This window comes from Ictalurus furcatus, chromosome 5 (genome assembly GCF_023375685.1).
Source record: "Ictalurus furcatus strain D&B chromosome 5, Billie_1.0, whole genome shotgun sequence".
NCBI classification, from domain to species: domain Eukaryota; kingdom Metazoa; phylum Chordata; class Actinopteri; order Siluriformes; family Ictaluridae; genus Ictalurus; species Ictalurus furcatus.
In genome coordinates, this window is record NC_071259.1 from 9,885,242 (window position 1) to 9,910,926 (window position 25,685).

Below are 25,685 nucleotides of genomic sequence, written 5' to 3' on the forward strand. Positions count from 1 at the left end.
GTCTTGTGTCACTGCAAAAGCTGACACTTCGCATGGCTAGGTGTCATACTGTGTGTAACTGTTAAGGATTGTTCACACTGGGACATTTTTTCACCGCGTTAAACGGTCTGTTTAACACCCCATGTCTAAATCAATGGCTGTCAATGGGAGCGTTCACATCCACACGTAAAACGTGTGACATCAAAGTGTAAATTTTTTTTTAAAGTCTCAGGGTTCGTTTGTTTTTTTGACGCGCCTCATTAAAAACAGGCCGACCAATGAGATTTGTGCTTTTGTTTACATGCCCGGAACCGCTGAAGTTACATAAATACCACGACTTGGTGGTGTTCAAGCACAAAACTGTCTTGCCGAGCACACATTGATGCCTGAAAAGAAGGAGGCTTTAATGAATGAATAGCAACACAATGGAGCTAAAGCCTCAAGTCAGGCCATATTCTAGTTCAAAACTAATGAGAACTTCTTGACTAATTTTTGGGTACAAGAATAGTCCCGAAAAATTTTTTTTATTAAAATATAAAATAATTTGGGTCTTCCCATAAGTATGTGAATGCTATTGTTGTGACTCTGATATAATTCTTATTACTTATTATTACTTATTTAAAAAAGTATATTGTTTAAAATTAGAACTTTAAGGATTTAGCTGGTGCTTAAAGATATTATGTATTAATTGATGAAAAAAACTGACACTTGGATGCAATAGATATGATTAAATTTTATTCAAGTTCACAGAGAAATTGCAAGTAAAGAGAAAAAAAATAAGAGGAAAAAATATATACAATAAGCTGTTTTCAAAATGGGGAAATAATGAATGTCACACAGATTAACAGTATTGTTTCTTCAGTTCTCCAGACCATGGTTCACATGGTCATACTGCCAAGCAACTTCTCCTGCTGGCGAGTTAAAGTAGTCTTTGGACAGTTCTCGGACATTGTGTGCCTCCACAGATGCCCTGCTGCTGCTGCTGCTTGAAAAATCCATATTCTGTTAACCAGTTCGCAAAAACTGTGCAAACAGCTTTTTGAAAACATGGAAATACAGAAACACAGAAATTGTCTCTCTTCTTTTTCTCAATAACAGTCAATAACAATGTTTACAGGAGGAGAGATGCAAGACAATTTCTTTTAGGAGATTACAAAAATTTAGGAGCACAGTAGAAGTTTAGTGGTTTTTAAAAAAAAAAAAAATTGTTATTTGTTTTTTTTAGAGATGGTAGTGTTAATGTGCCACAATATAACACACAAGTAGGCATGAGAAAACTTGAGCTTGTCAATTATGACAGAATTTAGGAACATAGTGTGAGCCATGACACATTAATTTACCTTCTGATAAACTAAATTTAATATTTTCAGTTAATTTTACAGACTGTATGCAAAAAAACAACCGCTAACCTGTTCCACCTTGTAAACAAATACAATAAACATCAGTGTTCAGTCTTTGAAGTCTGCTCCTCTTAAATATATTTAAATCTACACTATTAGACATTTTCCACTGTCATGGTTCTGGGCTGGAGACAGTTCTCGAACCGCTCTGTGTATATTGTGTATATATCTGAATAATCTCATATAGGATGTGATTGGGTGAGTTCATTTTCCATCAGATTCAAAGCGCTTTAGTTTAATGGGGTTCATTAGAGACGCACCGATCATGATTTTTACGACCAAAACCGATCCAGATACCAATCTTTTTTTATTTAAGCTTTAATCAGGAGGTCTGTCATAAACGGTTAAATGTAAGCTCTCTGCTTACTGTTAATTGAGTTTAAATAAAAGCAATGAGGAATACTGTTGGTTAATTGATACAAGCATAAACAAACATAAAATATTTATTTTTAAATATCTTAAACAATAAAGAGTCCTAATTAAAAGTAGATTAACACAAGCATGATCCATATTAGGAAAAAGGCTAATAGCCTTCTAAGGGGATAGTGAACTAAGCGTAATGTCAAATTGATATTAAATGCAACCCATAGTAATTACACATTATTTCATTTTTCATTTTATTTATATTTTATGAATTTATTATAATATCTATTTTTTATATTCAGTTATTTATTTATAAATAAGAACATTTTCTGTCTTTACATTTTATTAGTTTTCTGTTTATTTGTTTATCAGTTGTTCCTTTTAGATCGGTTCCCCAGTACAGTGTTGCCATGTCTGCTGATAATATTGTGTTTTTGGGGTTTAAATCAAAACATGGAAACTGGTGCTGACTTTTCTAATGATATCTGGCAACCATAAGTTTAAATTAAGTGAATACGCTATGTATTTCAGTTAGTGAAGAGCGTGAAGGAGAGCAGCAGCGTACTCCTTCTGAACAGTTGCTACTCTGCAGTATTTACACACTTGTTCGGTTGACTGAGGAGATGAAAAGCAGTGTGAAAGTAACTGTTGCACGGTGTAGATGCATTTTGGACTTCCTGTAGTTTTTATTCCAATTGTATTATACAACTCCGAACAGGTCACTTGCACCGGTGCGAATAAATCTTTAGTCACAGTCGCACAAAGTACTTCAGTCACAAATGCAAGTGAAATGGTCGCACTGTAGAGCCCTGAGTTTATCTGCAAAGTTTTCTCCTGTTCGGTGTGATGATGTTTAATGTCTTCTATAGTGCCATTTAGCATCGTGCTACATCGTGCAACTAATGGCTCCCCACGTGCAAGTGCTGGAGTTTGCAGAGAAACTGGCAGCTCGAGCGCTAAAATGCTAACCTATGCTATTGGACAATGCTATTTGGACATTTTCACTTAGGGGTGTACTCACTTTTGTTGCCAGCGGTTTAGACATTAATGGCTGTGTGTTGAGTTATTTTGAGGGGACAGCAAATTTACACTGTTACACAAGCTGTACACTCACTACTTTACATTGTAGCAAAGTGTCATTTCTTCAGTGTTGTCACATGAAAAGATATTATCAAATATTTACAAAAATGTGAGGGGTGTACTCACTTTTGTGAGATACTGTAGGTGTCTGAATGATAATTTTGTGAATCAGAATATTCTGAATGATGGTTGAATTTCAGGAGATATTTGGGTGGAAGTAAGATGTTGAGTCTCTTGAAGCTTTCTCGGCCAATCATGAACCAGTTAAGCTCCTTTGGGAGTAATTTGATCAGATAGTTTCAGATAGATGCTTTAAATGTTAAGTCTTTTTTAAGCTGCCACTAAAATCTGAGTAGCATACATTTTGTCATGTAATGGGGATGGATGCAAGTGCAGTTTAAGCTTTTATTAAAGATACAGGCAGACAAATCCAAATCGTAGAGCAATATCAAGGTTACAAAACAGGCGAGGGTCAGGCTATCAGCAAACAACATAAACTTGGCTTAGACAAGAATCTAAAAACGAGAGGACTAAACAGGTACAGGTCTGGCGATAAACACAGAAACTCACAATACTTCGCACTGAACAAAGACACATGGGGGTTTAAATATACAACATAATCAAAGGTGGAAACAAGAACAGCTGAGACATTAGGAAGGAACCAATTACATAACAAAGATGGAGATAGGACAGAAACCAAAACAACAGAATGCTCTGGCACTCAGCACGAGGGGAAATCCGTGACACATATGAGTAAAATAAATTCACTGATTCACATAAAAAAAGTTTTCCATATTTTGGTCAGGAGTGAAAAAGGTACAGAGAAGTTTGTACATGCCCTATGTAAGCTGTCTTGGAGTTATCAGTCGGGGTGTGGTTACATCACTCAGTTTTCCTCAATTAAACCCCTCAAGGGCAGTGGTAGTGAGAGATCAAATCCCAACACCACCAAGCTGCCACTGCTGTGCCCTTGAGCAAGGCCCTTAACCCTCAACTGCTCAGTTGTATAAATGAAATGAATGTAGTATTAATGCACTCGTTCTAATTCATTATTGTTTCTGTAGTAACATACACAGGGACTTGTATAGAAAATACACCACATAATCTAAGACTAATAATAAATAGATTTTTAAAAACATTGTTTAACAAAGAAAATCATATAATCGTTGACGGTGTGAAGTTTTTCATTAGGAGTTGTTTATGTAACATATTGTATTGAGTGGCTGCAATATATACCAGTCAGAGTGTTTTGTTAGGTTTCCCAGCACGGGAAATTCTTCAGCACAGAAGAGTTTATATTATTTGATTTCTTGATAAAATGACAGGCTGTTTTTTGAGAGAAAGAGATATAAGTAGAACGACTGTTTATTGTTGCTATAATGTAAAGTATAACATAGCATAAAGATTACAGAACTTGTCTCTTTAAGGTTCCACAGCCTAATTAAATGTAAAAAAAAAAAACATGACATGTTATTCATTAATAAATTTTAAAATCTCTGTGGCATAAGCAGAATATCACACTTCAGGCTATGATATTATATGAAAATAATACACTTTAGCATGTATTATTCTGCAGGAACATTGGGATATAATGAGAAATTGCTCTGTGACCTCCTTTTCCTCGGGTGAGTGATCGAACACATGTTAAACTGCTTATAGACGGTGGTTTGCTAACATCCTTGCTGTCATACAGCTCTGGCCCATTTCAGTGCTTTCTCATTGAGGAGGCCCAGGAATTGTGCGATGTTCTGTCTCTTCGACAACTCTTTGTGGCCGGCGAAATACAGAGAACATTGTAGTAAGAACCCCTTACATTGTGATGTGTCACTCACGTACTTATCCAGTCCTGGCATCAGCGTGCTGGCCGCTGGAGCTGGTGTGCGGTGTGCTGCGTTGGTGGCGAGAGCTTGGGAGAGGAGGTTAACTTTGGCATCAGGTCAGCCAAGCGTTATTGGTGCTCTCGCATTAGTTGTCCATGAGCCGTGAGGGTGTGCCGCCAATCAGTCTCTCCTGTCGCATCCATATTGTCGGCGAAGTAATCTGCCATGTAAGATAGGCTGAGACAAATGCAATTGCAATTAAGCATTTTATTGAAAGTCAGGGACACAAATCCAAAACGTGAAGCAAATTCAAGGTCAAAAACAGGCTTAGGTAAGGAGATCAGTTCGGTTATTTGGAACGTGTTAGTGGTAGTGGGTTCTGGGGTTTGTAGTCCGGGGCAGCCACAGGTGTGTTCTGGGAAATTGAGTTTGCTGAGTTGAACTGACACTTACTTCGTTACCCAAAGACGCTTCAGTTAAAGCATAATGTCTTTACGAAGGACAATAAAGTGCATTTTAGTAGCAGTTTCTCCAATTTAGCCTCCACTGTAGTTTCACACTCTCCATGCCATTTTTTTGAAGGCATGATTAGTGCTAAAAAATAATAACAGTGAGTTTAAATAATCTGTAGCTATGTTCTTAAATGCATTAATGTTAGCTATGTGAGCTTTTGAAAAAGATCCACAATATTTAAATATGTATCTGCTCATCTTGACAGTTTTGCTATTCATTATTCAATGCACTGAGTTCCAACTTCAAGCCTGTAGAACTGCAATTTTGTATTTTTGATATTTTGTATAATGATCCAAGATGGCGGTGCACACAGTTGCAGCGGCTCACGGCTCTCCTTTTCAGTGCTATTTTTTGTTGTTTTTGTATTATTTCTTTATTACTTGTTTGTGCATTATCGGTTCTACGAACATTCGCTATACAAGTCAGAACCTTATGGATATTGGGGACCAACACCGAATACCTATTTCGAGAATCTTTCATCACACGCACAACATCCCAGACGACATAGCGAGATTGCCGGGCTCTCCGTGGATTGTTGTCGGGTCCAGAAGGCGGCGCAGACGGAGGAGGGAGAGGAAGCAAAAGAGGGGATGCAGGTCCGGTATTATGTTAAGGCTAAGAAAACAACCACACAAGCCACCTTTACCGAGCCTGTTTCTCTCCAATGCCAGATCCCTAGTGAATAAAATCGACAATTTGGAATTACAACTAGCTGGAAATCGCTACGTTCGTGATTGCTGTGTTTTGATTATTACCGAAACCTGGCTTCATCCGAGGATACCCGATGCTAGCATGCAGCTAGCAGGTCGTACTATGCTTCGCTGGGACAGGACTGAGGACTCCGGTAAGAGGGGGGGGGGCTCTGTATGTACGTGCATGAGAATTGGTGTAATAACGGAACAATGATAGATAAACATTGTTCCCCTGACCTCGAGTACATGTCTGTAAGATGTCAGCCCTTTTTTCTACTGAGAGAGCTAACAGTAGTGATTATCACGGCTGTGTATATTCCACCCGACGCCAATGTGAACACGGCACTCTCTCTCCTGTTGAACACCATAAACGAATAGCAGCGGGCTTACCCCGACGGTGTTCACATAATTGCAGAAGACTTTAATAAGGCGAACTTGAGGACTGTACTCCTGAAACTCTATCAACATGTTAAGTGTTTTACTAGAGGGGCGAACACTCTGGATCATGTTTACTCCAACATTAAGCATGCGTATAGAGCCATACCTCTCCCCCACCTCGGCCAATCAGACCATCTCTCCCTCCTGCTCTCCCCTGCCTACACCCCCCTCAGACGCAGTGTCAAGACCACTATAAAGACTGTTACCACCTGGCCTGATGATGCATTCTGCAAACTACAGGACTGCTTCGAACAGACAGACTGGGATTTGTTTGAACATCAAGAGCTAGAAACATTAACAGGAACGGTACTGGACTATATCAAGTTCTGTATCGGAAATGTGACTGTGGACAAAAACATTCGGGTTTTCCAAAACCAGAAACCATGGATGACCAAACAGGTCCGCACACTCCTCAAAGCCCGCGACGCTGCCTTCAGGTCTGGTAATAGAGCTCTGTACAGAGCCACTCGTGCCAACCTGAAAGGTGGTATTAAGGAAGCTAAGGCGGTCTATAAGAGGAGCATAGAGTCCCACCTGTCCAGCAAAAATAAACGGGAGGTGTGGCAGGGCATACAAAACATCACGAACTATAGAGGCCATGATGCGACAACAGGAGACCTGAGTGCGATGCTGGCAGAAGAGCTAAATTGCTTCTTTGCTCGCTTTGAAACATCACAACAACAGCACTCATCTGCTCCAGCCTCACCTCCACCCTCATCTGGCTCCCGTACCAGTCCAGCCCTGCCTCCATCCCCTCCTGGTTCCTGCACCACTCTACTTACTGTGAGGGAACACGATGTTAGAAGGATGTTTCTGCCAGTGAACCCCAGGAAAGCTGCTGGCCCAGACGGTGTACCTGGTAAGGTCCTCAGATCGTGTGCCCACCAGCTTGCCCACATCTTTACCAGAATCTTCAATCTCTCCCTGGCCCAAGCAGTCATCCCGGCCTGCCTAAAATCAGCCACAATCATCCCAGTGCCAAAGAAGTCGCCCACCACTAGCCTAAATGATTATCGTCCTGTGGCCCTCACTCCAGTTATCATGAAGTGCTTTGAGAGATTGGTTCTTCAGCACATCAAGGACTACCTCCCCCCAGACTTCGATCCTTATCAGTTTGCATATCGCGCAAACAGATCCACAGAGGATGCTATCGCCGTAGCTGTCCACTACGTGTTGAGACATCTAGAGCAGCAACGGAGCTACGTCCGGATGCTTTTTGTGGATTACAGTTCGGCTTTTAATACAATCATTCCGGCCGTTCTCATCACCAAATTGGTCACTCTTGGCCTCCCCCCCCCCCACATGTGCCTGGATAAAGGACTTTCTCACCAACCGGTCTCAGACAGTGAGACTCGGACCCCACCTCTCCTCCACTCGCACGTTGAGCACAGGTTCTCCACAGGGCTGTGTGCTGAGCCCCCTCCTGTACTGTCTCTACACATACGACTGTAGTCCAGTCCACAACAATAATCTTATCATCAAGTTTGCTGACGACACCACAGTGGTCGGACTCATCTCAAAAGGAGATGAGGTAGCCTACAGAGAGGAAGTCCTAAACTTGGCAGCCTGGTGTTCAAAGAACAATCTGGCTCTAAACACCAAGAAAACCAAGGAACTCATTGTAGACTTCAGGAAGCACAACACTGAGCTGGCCCCCCTTTTCATTAATGGTGAGTGTGTGGAGAGGGTCCACACCTTCCGGTTTCTTGGCGTCCTTATCTCTGCAGACATCTCCTGGACGGACAACATCGCAGCGGTTATCAAGGAGGCTCAAACGCGGCTACACTTCCTGAGGGTTCTCAGGAAGTACAATCTGGACTCCAATCTGCTGCTGATCTTCTACCGCTCGTCCGTCGAGAGCCTGCTGACATACTGTATCACGGTGTGGTACGGTAGCTGCACCGCAGCAGACAGGGAGAGGCTTCAGAGAGTAGTAAGAGCAGCACAGAAGATCATTGGCTGCCCTCTCCCCTCCCTGATGGATATTTACACCTCCCGTTGCCTCAGCAGAGGAAAAACCATCATTAAGGACAGCTCTCACCCTGGCTTTGATCTGTTCAATCTGTTGCCCTCAGGGAGACGTTACAGGTGCATCAAAACAAGGACTAATAGATTTAAGAATAGTTTTTTCCCAAAAGCTATTACCATTCTAAACACATACATGTACTGAGTTCACAGCATATGTATATAGTGTCTCAAAACTGTGCATTTCATAGTACCTCCCCCATCCGCCCCAATATCTTGTTTATTTATCTTGTTTATTTATCTTGTTTATTTAATGTACATGTTGGCACGGAACAAAAAAAGGAGTGGCTCTTAATTTCATTGTACATGTGTATAGTGACAAGAAAAGGCATTCATTCATTCATTCATTTTCCAAGCTTTAATTCACCTGACCCAGCTTGAAAGGCTTGAGTTTCATGCGGGTGTGCAAAATTACAGAGAACACAATAAATTGTCCTCAGAAGTCCTCAGAACTAGGGCTAGGAACATGACCCTATCAAACTATGTCCAAACCTTATTATTAATAAAGGAGTGGCCAGATTTGGAATAAGTTAGTAAGAGATCTAAACAACAAGGAAACAGCATATAAACATTTACTGGAATTTTACAAAAGATTTTGAAACCTGTAGCAAGGGAGTGAAAAAAAACAACAGTATTTTAAAGGAGCCTCCATAATAGGGTTGAGCGCAAGAAACCAGGAATAATGGATCAAACATTCGATAAAAGATTGGTTCATATTTTAGTTTTGGTTTCCTTTTGCAGGTCTCATTTATACAGCACAAAAATGCCCACCCCAATAATCTGCTCTTGCAGTATGGCTACCTTAAAATGGCAGCCTTTGCTTTTGGATATTATTTGTTAAGTGAAGTTATATACAGTGCAGGCACAATTCAATATGTCAAGGATTTTTTTTAAAGGATTCAATCTTTTATTGAAAAAAATTAGGACAAAATCATTTAAAAGCGTATGCTTTCTTTGGTCATGGTGTTGCAATAATTGTGGCAAGGTAGTAGTACCAGAGATTACCTGTCTGCTATTTTGCCACAACAAAAATGTAGTGGTGAAGTTCAGATAAACTAGGAACATCTTAGTAATCTCTGAGAAATGTAAACATTTAATTTAGACATTAGACTGCTAATGTAAATCGCTGTATAAACAGATTATCATGTCTATGCTGGAAATGGCGTCAAACTGCATATCCCAGAATGCATCACAAACTTCAAACATTTACTCCTTGACTACAACACCCAGACACCATGTTCAATGTCAGGTTCACATTCAGAAGATTACTGATCACACACATGGACTCATTTATAATAAAAAGCATTTGCCATCTCTGCTGCCTGACATGGATTAATAGTAAAATGATAATTCTTAAGCTTGTGGATTAAAAAAAGATCTTTTACAAACAAAATTTTGTGACCATACTAAGAGAGAGAAAAATGCAATCAAGTAAACCATTGTAATATTTTAATATTCTTATACTTATTTATTTTAAATATTGTGATTATTCAATATAGCAATATTATATGCTACAAAACACAAACCATTCTTCCTAAGCCATTTGTGAGTTGCAAACATTAACTCTGTAGATAAACAGCATGAACTTACTAGCAGACGATAAATGTGAGAAGCATACATCCTAGCTTTTGGCTGACCTCCTTTCTTGGTTGTAATGTCTCGCCTCTGGCCTTTTTGAAATCTATTCAAGCAGCAAAGGCTAACAGGGATGTGCTGTTCACAAAAGAGCAAATCTGGGCTCTATATACATACATGATATAAAGGTTATTGGTTATTTCAGAACACTGTTAGTTGTAGAATTCAACATTTAAGGCTAAACCTTAGAATTATTAATGAACTAGCCCGATTTGGAAGAAGTTAGTAAGAGATCAGAACAACAGCAAAACGTCGGGGTTACGCATGTAACCCTGTTTCCTGAGAAGGGAACGAGACGTTGCATTTAACATAACAGTATGGGAAGCGCCTTGCGCGTGTGACCGGTATCTGAAGCTTGTGTAAAATCATGCCTCTAATTATAGGCCTGCCATGATCAGGTGACGTGGCAATTAAGCACGTTGCATGATATATATATGGCACCTGTGAACCACGCCGCCAGCCTCTATTATCTGAAGTGAAGAAGCAATTCACAGGCCTGCCCTGGTATGACACAGCTATGCAACGTCTCGTTCCCTTCTCAGGGAACAGGGTTACATGCGTAACCCCGACATTCCCTTTCAAAGGGAACTTCGACGTTGCATTTAGCATAACAGTATGGGAACGGGAATACCCACTCCGTCATACTGAGGGTACGGCCTGTTCAAAAAGACCCAAGCCCGAGGGTCACTGCAACACACTCGAGCCCGGGGTGGAATGAATATCCAAGCTGTAATAACGAAAGAATGTGTGTGGCGTAGACCATCCTGCAGCAGCACACACATCCCGCAAGGATACCCTGTTGGACAAAGCCTTTGAGGAGGCGACCGCCCTAGTGGAATGAGCGCTTATGCACAGAGGTGTGGCGAGACCGCGCGCCTCGTAAGCCATAGAGATTGCTTCCACTATCCAATTAAAGATGCGATACTTTGACACAGCATCACCTTTACTGTCACCGCCAAAGTAGACCAGCAGCTGCTCCGACTTACGCCACTGGCCGGAGCGGTGGACATAAGTACAGAGAGCCCTTACTGGACACAGTAGGAGCATCCTCTCTTGTTCTGGTGTGAGGAACGGAGGAGGGCAGAAAGCCTGCATCACCACAGGGTGGGCAGCCGAAGTAGGCACTTTAGGAATATAATCCGGCCTAGGATACAGGAAGGCCTTGGCTAATCCAGTGGCAAAGTCAAGGCAGGAAGGGGCAACAGAGAGAGCTTGTAGACCTCCCACTCGCTTGAGAGATGTCAGGGCCAGTAGAAGAGCTACCTTTAGAGTCAGAAGCTTCTCAGAGGCTGACTCTAAGGGCTCAAATGGGGCCCCTGACAGACTTTCCAAGACCACACAAAGGTCCCAGGAAGGTATGCGTGGCCTGCAGATGGGCCTCAGCCATCTGACACCACGCATGAACCTTGAAGTTAAAGGATGTTGCCCCACAGAGGCTCCACCAACAGGGGCGTGGCTGGCCGAAACAGCGGCCATGTAACCATGATTGTAGAAGGAGCCAACCCTGCTGAGAAACGTTCTTGTAAGAACTCCAGGACTGTAGCTATTGCGCAGTTCACTGGGTCTAGCTGACGTTCCTCACACCACAAGACAAAAAGCCGCCATTTGAGCGCATACAATTTCCTTGTGGATGGGGCTCTAGCGTTTAACATGGTCCCTACAACCTCAGTTGTGCATTTTGAATCTATGAGCTGGTGCCCCTCAGGGGCCAGATCCACAGTTTCCATAGTTCTGGCAGAGGGTGATAAATCAGCCCTCCAGCTTGAGACAGTAGATCCCTGCGGATGGGAATCTCCCAAGGATTACTGTCGAGCAGGGAAATTATCTCCGAGAACCATATTCGAGCTGGCCAATAAGGTGCTACTAGCAGCAGACGTAGACGGTCTTGGCGAACTCGCGCTAGAACTTGTGGGAGCAGAGTAGTCGGGGGAAAGGCATATAGACGTGACCTTGGCCACTTGTGCACTATTGTGCGGGAGGAGTGAGGGCGAACCACAGCGGGCAGTGTGTTGTCTTCTCGGAGGCGAACACATCCACTTCCGCTTGTCCGAACCTCCGCCATATGGACTCCACCACTTGTGGATGGAGCCTCCAACCCCCGGGCCTCAGCCCCTGCTTCGACAGGATGTCTGCCCCTACATTCTGGCTGCCCGGAATGTACATTGCACTCACTGACAAGAACTTTTCCTCTGCCCAGAGAAGGATTAGTTGCGCCTTCCTGAACAGGGGGCGTGAACGTAACCCTCCCTGGTGGTTGATATATAAGACCACCGCTGTGTTGTCTGACACAACTAGCACATGGTGACCTCTCAACTGAGGAGGAAAAAATTTCAGTGCTAGGAATATGGCCCATATCTCTAGGCGATTTATATGCCACTCCAGATGAGGGCCGCCACAAAGACCGTGAGCTGGACAGCCATTTAAGACTGCACCCCAGCCCGTGAGGAATGCGTCTGTCATTACCATCTTGCGGTAAGGAGATGCCCCTAGAGTGTGACCCGAGGTTAGAAACTGCGGGCACCTCTAAATACTCAGAGCATGTAGGCATCGCCGCGTGACTCTGAAGCATCAAATTTTCGTTGCCCTGTGACAGCTCGCTGACCAGAGAACACTGAAAACTTGGGGACCGCCTTGGCTAGGGGAGGCCCTACAGTAGCACTGGGGGCTACCTGCCCTAACAACCTCATGTCCCCTGATACGTCCCTCCATGGCCACTCAGGACCACTCTTCTTTGCCTGCTTGGCCTTTATGACCATTCTCAGATCCGGCCTAGAAGAAGACCGCGACTGTGGCCGCCCGGTTCCCCTGGCTGTCTGCGGGAGTTGGCGGGCTGCCATACTCGCCTTCTGGGTCTCCCTCGCACTAGTGCTGGCCCGGGCTCCACTCGTGGATGCCCGGGTGAGCTTGAGACAACAGGGAAGGAACTGGCTTTTTTGAATGCCGCCATATGTCGAGCTCACTCAGCAGGTCTGCTTGGCAGGCCTGCAACACTGTCATTGTCTGCAGTGACCCACAAGCAAGACTACTACTGCATAAGCTTGCCCACCCATGCCTCGGCGGCCTTATACAGTGGTCTGCGATGCAAAGCCGGCCCCCCTAATTACCAGCCGTCGATGGAGAGAGGTAGCTCGCAAGCGCCTCTTCCACCTTCAGCATAGCTAAATAGCCATGCCGTTCATTCCCCACAATGGCTGAATAATCCAACATCGTGGGGTTATAAATATGGCTTATGCATAAGCAGAAGTCTGATATTTTGTCATGCACTTCTGGAAGACAGGGGAGTTTCTGCAGTGTGAGGGATTTACTTTCACTGGGGAGAAAAAGGCTCATCCAGCCTTAGTAATCACTTCAAGCAGCTCTTTATATGCTGCCCTCAGTTTTTAGCACATCCTTCTGGCTCCTCGGAGTCAGAGTAATTATTGCTATTATTTTTGCGTGTGTTTTTTTTCCCCTTTTGGCTTTCCATAGCGGAAGGAGGAGTCGCGACACGAGCTCCAAAATCCAGCGGAGAGCCGAACCCAGAAGACAGAGCAAGAGATAGAGCAGCGCTCGTCTCCGGCTCTTCTTCCGGATCCATAAGAGATCCCCTGAACCTGAGATGGCTAGCTGCCTCGGCAGCGGCCGGCCCAGATCCGCGAGGCTTTGAAGCCCAACTCGCTTCGGCTTCTGGGAAGAGCGTGAGTTGCGAGCCGAGCTGCTTAATGTAGGCATTATCATGCGTAGCCTCTCGAGGCTGCCATCGCATGCTACACTCCTAAACACTTCACCCAGAAAGTGTGCACTACTTGCGTGTTGAAACGGGAGCAGGTGTAACACACTTCCTGAATTCTTTCTCGCTCATTACTTCCCTCTCTTTTCTTTTCTTTTCTTTTTTCTAAAACAGGGATAGAAAAGTTTAGAAATTTTGAGAAAATAGAGAGTAGAAATGAAGCGTTTTTTGTCACACAAACAGTCTCAAACAAACAGACATGCAGTCTCGCTGAAGATAATAAGGCTGGCAGCGTGGTTCACAGGTGCCATATATATATCATGCGACGTGCTTAATTGCCACGTCACCTGATCATGGCAGGCCTATAAGTAGAGGCATGATTTTACACAAGCTTCAGATACCGGTCACGCACGCAAGGGCGCTCCCATACTGTTATGTTAAACGCAGCGTCGAAGTTCCCTTTGAAAGGGAACATGCAAGCTCACCTACGTCACTCCAAACCATGTGGCAAAATGTGTTATGGTTTGATGAGACCAATACCAAAAGGTATAATAATTCCTTAATTCCAATACATATGTTTGGTGCAAAAAAAAAGCACATCACCATATCCACGGTGATGGCAACATGATGCTTTACGGCTGCTTTTCTTCAGCCAGAACTGGGGCTTTTATCAAGGTGAACGGAATCATGAATAGCTACAAATACCAGTCAATTTTAGTGCAAAACCTTCAGGTGTCTTTAAGTAAGCTGAAGATTGAAAGGAATTTCACCTTTCAGCCAACAATGAGCATACATCCAAAGCATACATCCAAATCAACAAAGGAATGGCTTAACCAAAAGAAAATCAATGTTTTTGAATGACCTAGCCAAAACCCAGACCTGAATCCAACTCAAAATCTGTGGGGTAACCTTTTTGGAAGAAAGAATGGGAAAATATTGCCAAGTCAGGATGTGCCTCTGCTTTTTGAGACTCTTACTCAAAAAGACTGAGTGGTGTAATAAAATCAAAAGGTGCTTCAAAGTATTAGTTAAGGGTTGTGCACACTTATCCAACTAGGCTATTGTAAGTTTTTTTATATTTCCCTTTTTCCTTAAAATATTTCTGATTGTTTTTCACTTTATTTGTATACTTTGCAATTTCACATTAAAGGTGGGGAAAGATCTGACATGCTTTATCGTAGTTTATTTATTTATTTATTTATTTACTTATTTATTTATTTTTACATCAAATAAACATGCCATTTTAACAGGGGTGTGTAGACTTTTTATATCCCTTGTATGTTGGTGCATAACATGACATACAAAGCATTCAAGTAAATGTTTTAATGTGATGCTTGTGTTTTGTAGAATTGTTTCATAATTTCAAATAAAAAGATTACAATCCACAAATAAATTTATTGAGAATCTCAAAAATTAAACAAATTCACAAATAAATAGAATGAGATCCACAAATATATATTAGGAGTTTCACAAAAATGAATTAAATTCACAAATAAATAAAATGAGATTTGCAAATAATTTTGTATGTCACAAACACATTCATTTGTGGATCGTGTCCTGTACATTTGTGGATTGCTGCAATTGTGGGTTTAGAAACATTTCTAGCATCAAGAGTGCACACAAATCCACAAATAGGTGGACTCTGCCCACCGTCTACTCAAGCCAATCGGATAACGGCCACATTACACTGACCAATTGTAGCACTTTCTCACTCCAGTCAATCACTTTTTGTTTTACAATTAGTCATATTTCACCAGACTCACTTATATCATCTAACAGCATCAGTGTAACTACATCTAATAGAAAACCAGCAATGTTATGGGTCATAAATGTACTATTATTATAGATCAGTGGTCTGGTAGATCAGTGGTCTGATGGATTAGTAACTGATTTAGTAATGAATTGACCCATAAAGTTGCTTATTGTCCTTTAGATATTGTTACAATATGCTGTTAGATGGTGCTGTTAGATCAGAACCATTCTGTTGTCATGATCCCTCCTGTTCGCCATGTTGGAGAGCCTTTATAATATGCAAGTTCAGTGCAATATGAATCTGTTCCCGCCCTGATTGTAAAACAAAATGTGATTGGTTGGAGCGAGAACGTGCTATGATTGGTGGGCGGAGTCCACCTATTTGTGGATTTGTGTGCACTCTTGATGGTAGAAATGTTTCAAAACCCACAAGTGTGTGCAGCAAGCCACAAATGCACCGGAAGCGATCCAGAAAATGAATGCCAGGCAGAATTGTGTTTGTGACATGAAAATATTTTTATTTGTGAATTCAATTAATTTTTGTGAAACTATTAACATTAGGATTTAACATAGGATTTATGATGTAATATCTACGAATATTATTTCAGAGTTTTCTCAATAACCATTGTCAGTAGCTGTGTTTACATATACAACAATAATCAACTCTTAATGCGATTAAGACCATACTTTGATTAAGAAACTACCATGTAAACAGCAATTTTTACTTACCTTAATCTAATTAACGTCATACTCGAATTAAGCTCTAATCGAATTAAGATAGATGGAGTACTCCTGTTTTAGTCGCATTATGGACGTGTATTACAGACATGTAAACACCTTAATCACATTATGAACGTTGTGTGAGAGTTTTCACCGCATTTTGCAACAGGACACGATCACACACGGCAGCTCTCAACATTTTACGGCGAACAAGAGAGTTCGGCTGCGTCCCAAACCGCATACTTACCTACTATAGGCCTGTAGTGGGAAAAATACATGTATCTCGGCTCCTATATAGACGGTAAGTACACGGTTTGAGACGCAGCCCACGGCTTCAAGCAGTTGTCTATTAGTACGTATAGCATGACAAATAATTAACTGCACTTAAAGCGTTCGTAAATTTTTTTTTAATAAAAACACCCAAAACTGTATACGGTACCATAACGAAGACGAACTGTATGTTGATACGTGAAATTCTTGAAGGACATCGGATGGAGTGGCGCGGTGAGGTAATGACGTGGGCTGTTAATCTAATTATGTTCTAGAACATGTAAAATGGGAACATGACAGGAGTATTCTAAAAGCAACCCATGTAAACACCTTAATCACATTATTATCTTAATCAGAGTAAGGTCAATAATTAGATTACTGCTGTCCATGTAAATGTAGCCAGTGATTCTGTCCCTGTATGCGATGTAAACCCTCATACTTTCCCATTATTACAGCAGGCTTTTGCTAGGAATACCTTTCTCTCGCTCTCTCTCACACACACACGCGCACACACACACACACACACACACACAAAAGACTGGAGCAGGCAATACTGTCGTGTTGGAATAGAAAACTTAGTCATGGGTCATAGGCCTCTCTGGGTAAGAACTTGACTTTTCATAGCTTGGGTTTGGTCTTTTGAAGATGTTTGATATAGGAAACTTGGTGTATTGTGATACAGATAGACATTATGTGGTTTGTTTGCCTGTGTAGTAGAAAGAAGGAACTGAAAGTATTCGCTAAAGTCCTTTTTTGCTTTCATAATTTTTTATAGGCTATCTGAGACAGAACAACATAATAACTGTCTTTCTTCCAAAAAGGAGAAGGAAGACAAGGAAATAGATTCATGCATCCATCCATCCATTTTCTATTGGGTTGCAGGGAGCATAGGACACAAGGCGGGGTACACCCTGGACAGTGTGCCAATCCATTGCAGGGCACAATCACATACACTTTCACACACTACAGACAGTTTGGACATGATAATCAGCCTACCATGCGTCTTTGGACTGGGGACGGAAACCCCCACGGCACGGGGAGAACATTCAAACTCCACACACAAAGGGCCACGGCAGGAATCGAACCCCCAACCCTGGAGGTGTGAGGTGAACATGCTTACCTGAACTTACAAAATATTGCAGGTACAAAGATTAAATTGTAGGTACAAAGATTAAATACCAGTCCTGCCCACATCTCTAGTTGAGATCAATTATAAATTTGAATGATGTTGATGAGGTTTAGGAACTGTCAGAGCCAGAATTCACAGACCATGCAGACAGTGTTGCCATTTCTGAAGCTGTTTTTTTCCCCACGGTGTTTTCCAGTATTGCCAGAGGTAGAATGGTAGGGTTTATTATTAATTTAAAAACAAACAAGCAATTTTTTTTTTCCAGTTTAGGCCACACACACTTTGGGTTCAAATTCAAATAAATATATGAATATTTGGAGCACTAAACAGATACATATAGTGGCATTGCATTAGACACCTAGTATATATTTGCAAAGTCATCCACAAGCATCTGAAAAGCTTGAAAATAAGTGCTGCATATCATGTAGTGTTGTCCAAAATGCTAATTATGCTGCTACATTAATCATGATGTGATGTGATGTGATGATTAATTATGTGTCTAGTTAAGAGTAAATTTCTGCTTCAAGCATATTGAGGTGCTTAAAAGCATTGTCTACTATCACTGGAACTGTGCAATGAATCAAGTGCTCCTTGCACAATGTGTGTGCAATGAATCATAAACCCTTGTGCAATATGTGTCATTCATCAAATGCTCTCAATTTCTCTTTCTCTCTCTCTCTCTCTCTCTCTCTCTCTCTCTCTCTCTCTGTGTGTGTCTCTCCAGCGTTTAGTAGAAGCAGCAGAAGAGGCCCACCTGCAGCATGAGGAAGACCCCAACCTGCAGGTGAGATACAGCTCTACATTACAAGGTCACTAATTCATAAGCAGATGCAAGCAGTCATTGTCTGGCTTTGGAATTTTATATGAGGTGTTTAAAATCATGTTCATGATTAAACAATCTTTAGCTGTGTGTCCCCCTAGTCTGGACATCATTTGTCATTCTGACCAGAACAGAGGTCAGTATTATACAAGTCAACATAGATAATCAACAGATAACTGACTTTATCCACCTTAACAACTGAAAATATTTGGAAACAGCATAATTTTATAACTAGTTGTGTACTTGTGATAAAATTGGTGTGTAACACTTTTTCCAACCAGTGACTATAAACTAAAGCATTTTAGGGTTAAATTAGTAACTAGTAAAATCTTAAGCAAAAGTCAAAATTACACAAAGACGATAAAGATTATCCATTCTGTAGCAGTGCAACCGAGAATCCATATTGTTTATTTTTCAGTACCTTCAGTACCATGGACATTTCTCTTTGTATTATGTAGGATGAAAGTGCTCAGAATTTAATAAATGAATAGTGTTTCTCTGTTACTTAGTGTGCTTATTCTCCCAAACACAATTAAATTATTGAATAGTAAGAGATCTCCTGGTTTCTCTGAGTTCTCCATCTCTGTTTGATCAGCCACTATACGCATTAAATTACTCACTTCTCTGAAGCCTTCCATACGCTATCATGGGTACAGACTCACTGAAACCGTACAGTTAAAGACTGGAAAAAGACCAGGTGATTTTTTTCTAATCTTCAACTGTTCAGTTTGGGTAAGCCTGTACCCATGGTAGTCTCAGATTCCTGTTCTTGGGTGACAGGAGAGAAACTCATTGTGGTCTGCTCTTGTAGCGCATACACCTCAAGGTTCGAGGTTTTGTGCATGCTGAGGTGCTTTTCTGCTCACCACGGTGGTAAAGAGTTATTATTTGAGTTACTATATCCTTACTGGCAGCTCGAACCAATCTGGCCATTTTCCTCTGACCTCTCTTATTAACAAGGTTTTTTCCACCTACAGAACTGTCACTCACTCAATGCTTTTTGTTTATTGCGCCATTCTGTGTAAACTCTAGAGACTGTTGTGTGTGAAAATCCCCAGAGATCAGCAGAAATACTCAACCAGCCATTCTGGTACCAACATCCATGCCACGATCAAAGTCACAGATATCACTTTTTTTCATTCTGATGTTTGATATGAACATTAATTGAAGCCCTGCATGATTTTATGCACTGTGGCCGCATGATTGGCTCATTAGACATCTGCATGAATGTGCAGGTGTACAGGTGTTCTTAATAAAGTGGATGGTGAGTGTATACACTCTGCTTTGAAATTTAAACTCATCACTGTGTTACCTTTGCTTAAAATATGTTATACCTAATACCTCAATGCAAATGTTTGTCTGTCGCTGTGTCACTTCAATCTATGCTAATTTAATTTTTAAATCTGAAACAGAACATCACTAGAATATATTTAGAAAAATTTTATTAAGGACTAGTTTAACTTTCATAATGAGAGACACTTGCTTTCATCACAGCTTGGCTTTCCTTTTGCCCATATCACTATATATAGTTACCCATACCAATTCTTTGCTAGCATTCTAAAGATGAGAACCACACACTGCTCTCGCCCACAGCCTAGTCACTTCAATCAGTTAAGCCTCAGATTTGTGCAGATGTATCAGCCACTAAATGGCACTTTCAAATGTGGTACAACTGTTTAATGTTGAGTACATCAGCATGGGCGAGTGGAATGACCATCGATATACAAAATTGTTTCATTAATGTAGGACATTTTTCCACTTAGGTTTTCATCGAGTTGTTTTCATATTCAATGAGTGACCTCAACTTTGCAAATCAAATTTGACATTTTGATTTGAAAATGAACGGGTAACACGATCAGCTTCTAAGAACAAAGAATGTTTTCCATAAAAAAAAGTGCTTCTATCTCCCTTGTGGCTTTTTCAGTCTATTGGCTAATAATCATCTTGTTTTTTTCTTTAAATATGTGAACCCATTTGCGTATTGAGCCCCATATGCAAAAACTGGAGGATTTGGATGACTTTATTTTGGAACAGCCACAGGCAAAATGATGTCTTCCCATTTATATCGATGTACGTGTGCTTATTTTCAAGAATATAGGGAGCCAAACACACAGAGACATGCAATGTTGCCATCATGTTCAGAGAAAGAATGCATCTTTACATTAACAATCTCTCTCGCTCCCTCTCTTCTCACTCTTGTACTTTCACATACTGCTGAACCCACGCGTACAGCTTTTTCAGCATCTGACATTTGCATGCATGACACTTAATGCATTCAAAATACATTATTGCACAAATAGAGAGAGAGAGAGAGAGAGAGAGAAAGAGAGAGAAAGAAAGAGCATGAAACAAGGAATTATGCTCAGATGTGTCACTTAAATTGGCTTGAGATGTGGCTCTGCAGCTCACCACAGTCAGGAAGAATGGAACTTTAATGTGGCCTGTTAATGCTGCAGAATTACTAGCAATAAGCATTTTAGAAATATCTTTAATACTGTGATTTATTAATACACTATTACATACACTCTGTTACACCTATTACCCATATGAAGTAGAGCTTGTAGAGCTTAGACACATATACCATTACCTCTTCTCTTCTCTGTTTATACACTCAATACACACTTACTAATTAGTGAAACTACTGCACCTCTTTATCACAGGTTGCATAATACAGCTGATTGGACAGAGCCTGACTGAGCCATTGCCTGATCACAGGCTAAATCACAGAAAATGTGCTTGATTCCCAAGGGTAATGTCTGGTTAGTTGTGGCAGTGGAAGTTTTATAGCTATAACAACCTGACCCGTCGCCACCGACTTGCTTAATAGGGATAAATTCACACACTTAAAATCTGTGTCCTGTGTTTATATGTTTCTGTAAAGCTACTTTGAGACAATGTCCGTTGTAAAAAGCGCTATACAAATAAAATTTAATTTAATTGAATAGTTGTGGCAATGGAAGCTTTATAGCTGTAACAACCTGACCTGAATTGAGCAAGTAATCAGAATGGCATCTTGTCCAAGAGCACAGCCAGTGATGTAATGTAGCAAGACTCGGGTTCTCACTGTAATCAGCACTGTTGTTCTTTTAGAGGAGATAAAAGCAAACTGTTATAGCAATGATGTTGGAATTCTTGTATTCAGTGATTAAACAACATTAAACTTATGCTCTTAGTGATAAATAAGAGCTTCAACCAAAGTAAAATAACTGGAATCTTTGAAAAACAGATGGGTTTATAGAAAATATGGTAGCACTTAATAATATAAAATAACGGGTACTCTGGGTACCTGGAGGACTCTGGGTACTCTGATTTCCTCTCCCAGTCCAAAGACATGCATGGTGGGTGGATTTGCATGTCAAAAGTGTCCATGGTGTATGAATGAGTGTGTGAATGTGTATGTAATTGTGCCGTGCAATAGATTGGCACCCTGTCCAGGGTGTAGCCCGCCTTGTGCCCGATTCTCCCTGGGATAGGCTCCAGGTCCCCCGTGACCCTGAAGGATAAGCGGTATAGAAAATGGATGGATGGATGGATGGATAATAATAGCTATGAACAAATCATTGGTTCTTCAGAATTTGACAATAAACAAATATTTATAAATGATAGTTCATGTCAGTGTTAATGGGTGTATACACTATTATACACTATACACTATATATATAATTATTTAGAACAAATCATTAGCCATTCAGAATTTAAACTGATTTGTTTACAGTTAATGATGATGTATTAATAAAAGTTATTGCAAAGTTTTACTGAAAATGCAAAATTTAAGATCCATGGCACAAATTAGGATGCATGTGTGAATATTATGAGTTTAAGTATGTATGAGTTTAAGTATGAGTCCTAAAAGATTTCATGCCATGTGTAAAATTGTTTGCTTCCTACCTCTACTTGTCAGGCAATGATGACTATGAATCAACTAAGAATAAAAAAAAAAATTGCCCTCAAAGCAGCCTTACTTCAGTAGGAGCATGGATGTAACAAAGCGTTGACCCACACTGACTCCAGTACTTATTCAGTGTTGAGTTGGCTTGTAATGGATTTGTTATAAAAGCTCATTTAGAAGGATTCAGTTGTGTTGAGATCTTGTGACTGAACATCAGGTTGTACTCATGCATTTAGACGAGCTTAAAGTATCATAGCTCGGATGCGCAGGCGGATGCAAGTGCAGTAAAAGGCTTTATTTAAAGAGAGGCATGCAGACAAATCCAAATTGTGAACAAAACTGTAATCCACCAAACAGGCAAGGGTCAGGCGATGTACAAACAGCATAAACTAGGCTAGGCAAGAACATGTGAAATCAATAACCGTGCATGAAGTCAAAACAACAAACAACACTGGAACAACAAACAGAACAAGGCTAGGTAATGCTCAGACGGCAAAACACTGATCACTCTGTGCTCTGGGGAATCCCATAGATAAAGTGTTGTGTGGTTAGCAGCAGTAGTAGGGGCAATTTACAGGAGTCAGTCCACCTACTGACATGTGTTGGGTGGTTGGAGGAGACTGGACAACTCAAGGAAACCCACATGTACTCCTCGAAGACAGTAACCTGAGTTCAGGAACAAACGGGAGCCCTGGAGGTGTGAGGTGGCAACTCCACCCGCTGCACCACAATGTTGCTGAATTCTGTTAGCTGTTAATGCTGTATAGTTATCTCTTTACTGGTGTTTGTCTCCTTTAATCTATTTCATCCATGATCCATTTTCAACCAAGGGTCTGTTGGCTGAATATCATTGGGTTGGTATATTATTCCATATACAGACTCAAGATTGAAAACCCAGCAGTTTTGCCTCACTTAAACCAGCCTTAAACCTGTCATGCTGTGATTCAACCCTTTCATGCATTGTGGTCACTACGTTGGACAGCTATTCAAAAGCCATTTTCTGGCTATTGCAAGGATTTCAACAGAATAACTGCATAACAGCCACTAGAGTGGACACTAATTCTTCATTTGAACGCATGCAGTCCACTGGAGTAGACACTTCAGTAACTTTTTGGAAAATGTATGTAAAAGTAAAATGAAGGTAAAATATTTTTTTATGCCTAAAGAAGAGTAAAAACAAAGAGAAAAAAATAATTGATTAGGATTTCACAAGTCATGCAGGGTTAAATTACTTTTTTATTTTCTCCATCATAGCACAGTTTTCTCAAATCTCAAAAATTCATGTAAAACCAAGTATTTAACTACGACCTCAACCCCAAAAGGCTATATCCATATATATATATATATATATATATATATATATATATATATATATATATATATATATATATATATATATATAGGCTGAGGTTTGGATTTCTTGTTACCTCAGCAGACTTTGACTTTGGCTTTGATAGTGATGAAAAGTAAGCACTTCCCTTGTGTCTAATTGGCTGTTTCATTCATAATCATGACCCCAACATTCCCAGCTGGTCTTGATCTCTGGTGGCTTTCTATGGCTCTGCATTTGGCATTCTGGTGACAATTACAATTACTGAGAACAGCCCTGTGTACCTAAAAATAACATCATGCCTGCTGTATAGGATGAAGGCTCTTTAGAAGCAACATGCCCTGATCACTGTGTGTGTGTGTGTGTGTGTGTGTGTGTGTGTGTGTGTGTGTGTGTGTGTGTGTGTGTGTCTGTGTGTGTGCGTGTGTGCGTGCGTGTGTGTGTGTGTAGGGATGTTGGATACATATCTGCTGGCAGCAGAGAGAGATAGAGCTTCTGCTTATCTACTCACACCAGAGCTCCTTCTCAGCCCAGTGGAATTGACTTCTTAATCTATTCTGCCTCTCTCTCTCTCTCTTTCTCTCTCTCTCGCTCTCTTTTTCTTTCTTTCTCTCTCTCCCTTCAATCTTCATGCAAATAGGCATGCATAAAAATGTGTGTGCACACCAGCCCACCATCCTGGTGTGATTAAGTGTATGTCCTTCTTTCCACAGATGTAGATGGGTGTTTGTGAATTAAGCACACTTCATGCCAAAGCATTGGTGACCAAGGGAGAACACTCTAGCAGCAAAAGTGGGTTTTCCTTTGTAATGTAATAACTTTAGTTCCCTTTCCAAGGGAACTCAACATCGCATGAACTTCACGCTGTGGGAAGCACCCTCGCGCGTGACCGGCATCTGAAGCTTGTGTAACATCAGGCCTTTATAGGCCTGCCATGGTCAGGTCACATGGCAATTATGTGCGTCACGTCATATAAAAATGGCACCTGTGAACCACGCCGTCAGCCTCTATTATTTTCAGCAAGACTGCATGTCGGTCGTTTGTGTAACGTACGCAGAAAGGCGCTTCATTTCCTCTCTATTTTTTCAGAAAAAGAAATAAAATTCTCTTTTCTTTTCTGTCCCTTTAAAAAAAGAGAAAATTATGAGTGAGACAAAATTCAGGAAGTGTGTCATGCCTTGCTCCCATTTCATCATGGGGGGGGGGGGGCACTTTCTTTGTGAAGTGTCTAGGGATGGAGCACACCAGGGCAGCCCTCAAGGGGTCTGACTGTGCCCACTGTGAACGCCTTACAATTAGGCAGCTCCTCTCGTGGCTTGCTCTCTTCTGGGCCGAAGGGAGTTGGTTTTCAGAACCTCGTGGATCTGGGCTCAGGTCCTGTGGATATGGAAGTGGAGCCGGAGATGAGTGCTGCTCTCTTTCTTGCTCTGTCTTCTGGGTCTGGCTCTCCGCCGGATATTGGAGCTTGCGTTGCAACTCCTCTTTCCACTATGGAAAGCCAAAACACCCTCTCTGACTTCAAGGAGCCAGTAGGGGGTGCCGTTGCAACAAAAACAGAGACCAGCTCTCAAGCATATAAAGAGCTGCTTGAAGTGATTACTAGGGCAGTTAAAAAAACTAAATCTAGACTGGCCCAGGGAAGAGGAAGTGGCTCGTAGCAGGCTGGATGAGCGCTTTCTTCCCAGTGAAAATAAATCTCCCTCACACCACAGAAAACTCCCCTTTTGTTCCAGAAGTGCAAGATGAAATATTATGCATCTGGGGAAGGCCATACTCTAGCCGTATTTATAACCCCGCAATGTCAGATTATTCGGCCATTGTAGGGAATGAACAGCATGGCTATTTAGCTATGCAGAAAGTGGAGGAGGCACTTGCAAGCTAACTCTCTCCATCAACGGCAGATAATGAAGGGAGGCTGGCTTTGCCTTCTAAGCCATGTAAGGCCATCTCAGCATTGGTGGGAAAGGCCTGTTTGGCAGCAGGTCTTGCTTATGGGTCACTGCATACAATGGCAGTATTGCAGGCCTACCAAGCAGACCTGCTGAGTGAGCTCGACAGTGGGGAGGGAATTGGGCCCGAGGCAGTGGCAGAGCTTTGCTGCACCACGGATTTGTCTCTCCG

General features: G+C 41.4%; 1 protein-coding gene across 1 annotated transcript in view; it reads left to right on the forward strand.

Moving 5' to 3' along the window:
• The window catches only part of cacna2d3a (calcium channel, voltage-dependent, alpha 2/delta subunit 3a), a 418,100-nt gene that overhangs the window by 99,758 nt on the left and 292,657 nt on the right, over window positions 1-25,685 (forward strand). Inside the window, exon 4 of the mRNA XM_053624733.1 lies at window positions 18,250-18,309. Coding sequence (XP_053480708.1) covers window positions 18,250-18,309 — 60 coding nt within the window. The remainder of the gene's footprint in view (window positions 1-18,249; window positions 18,310-25,685) is intronic.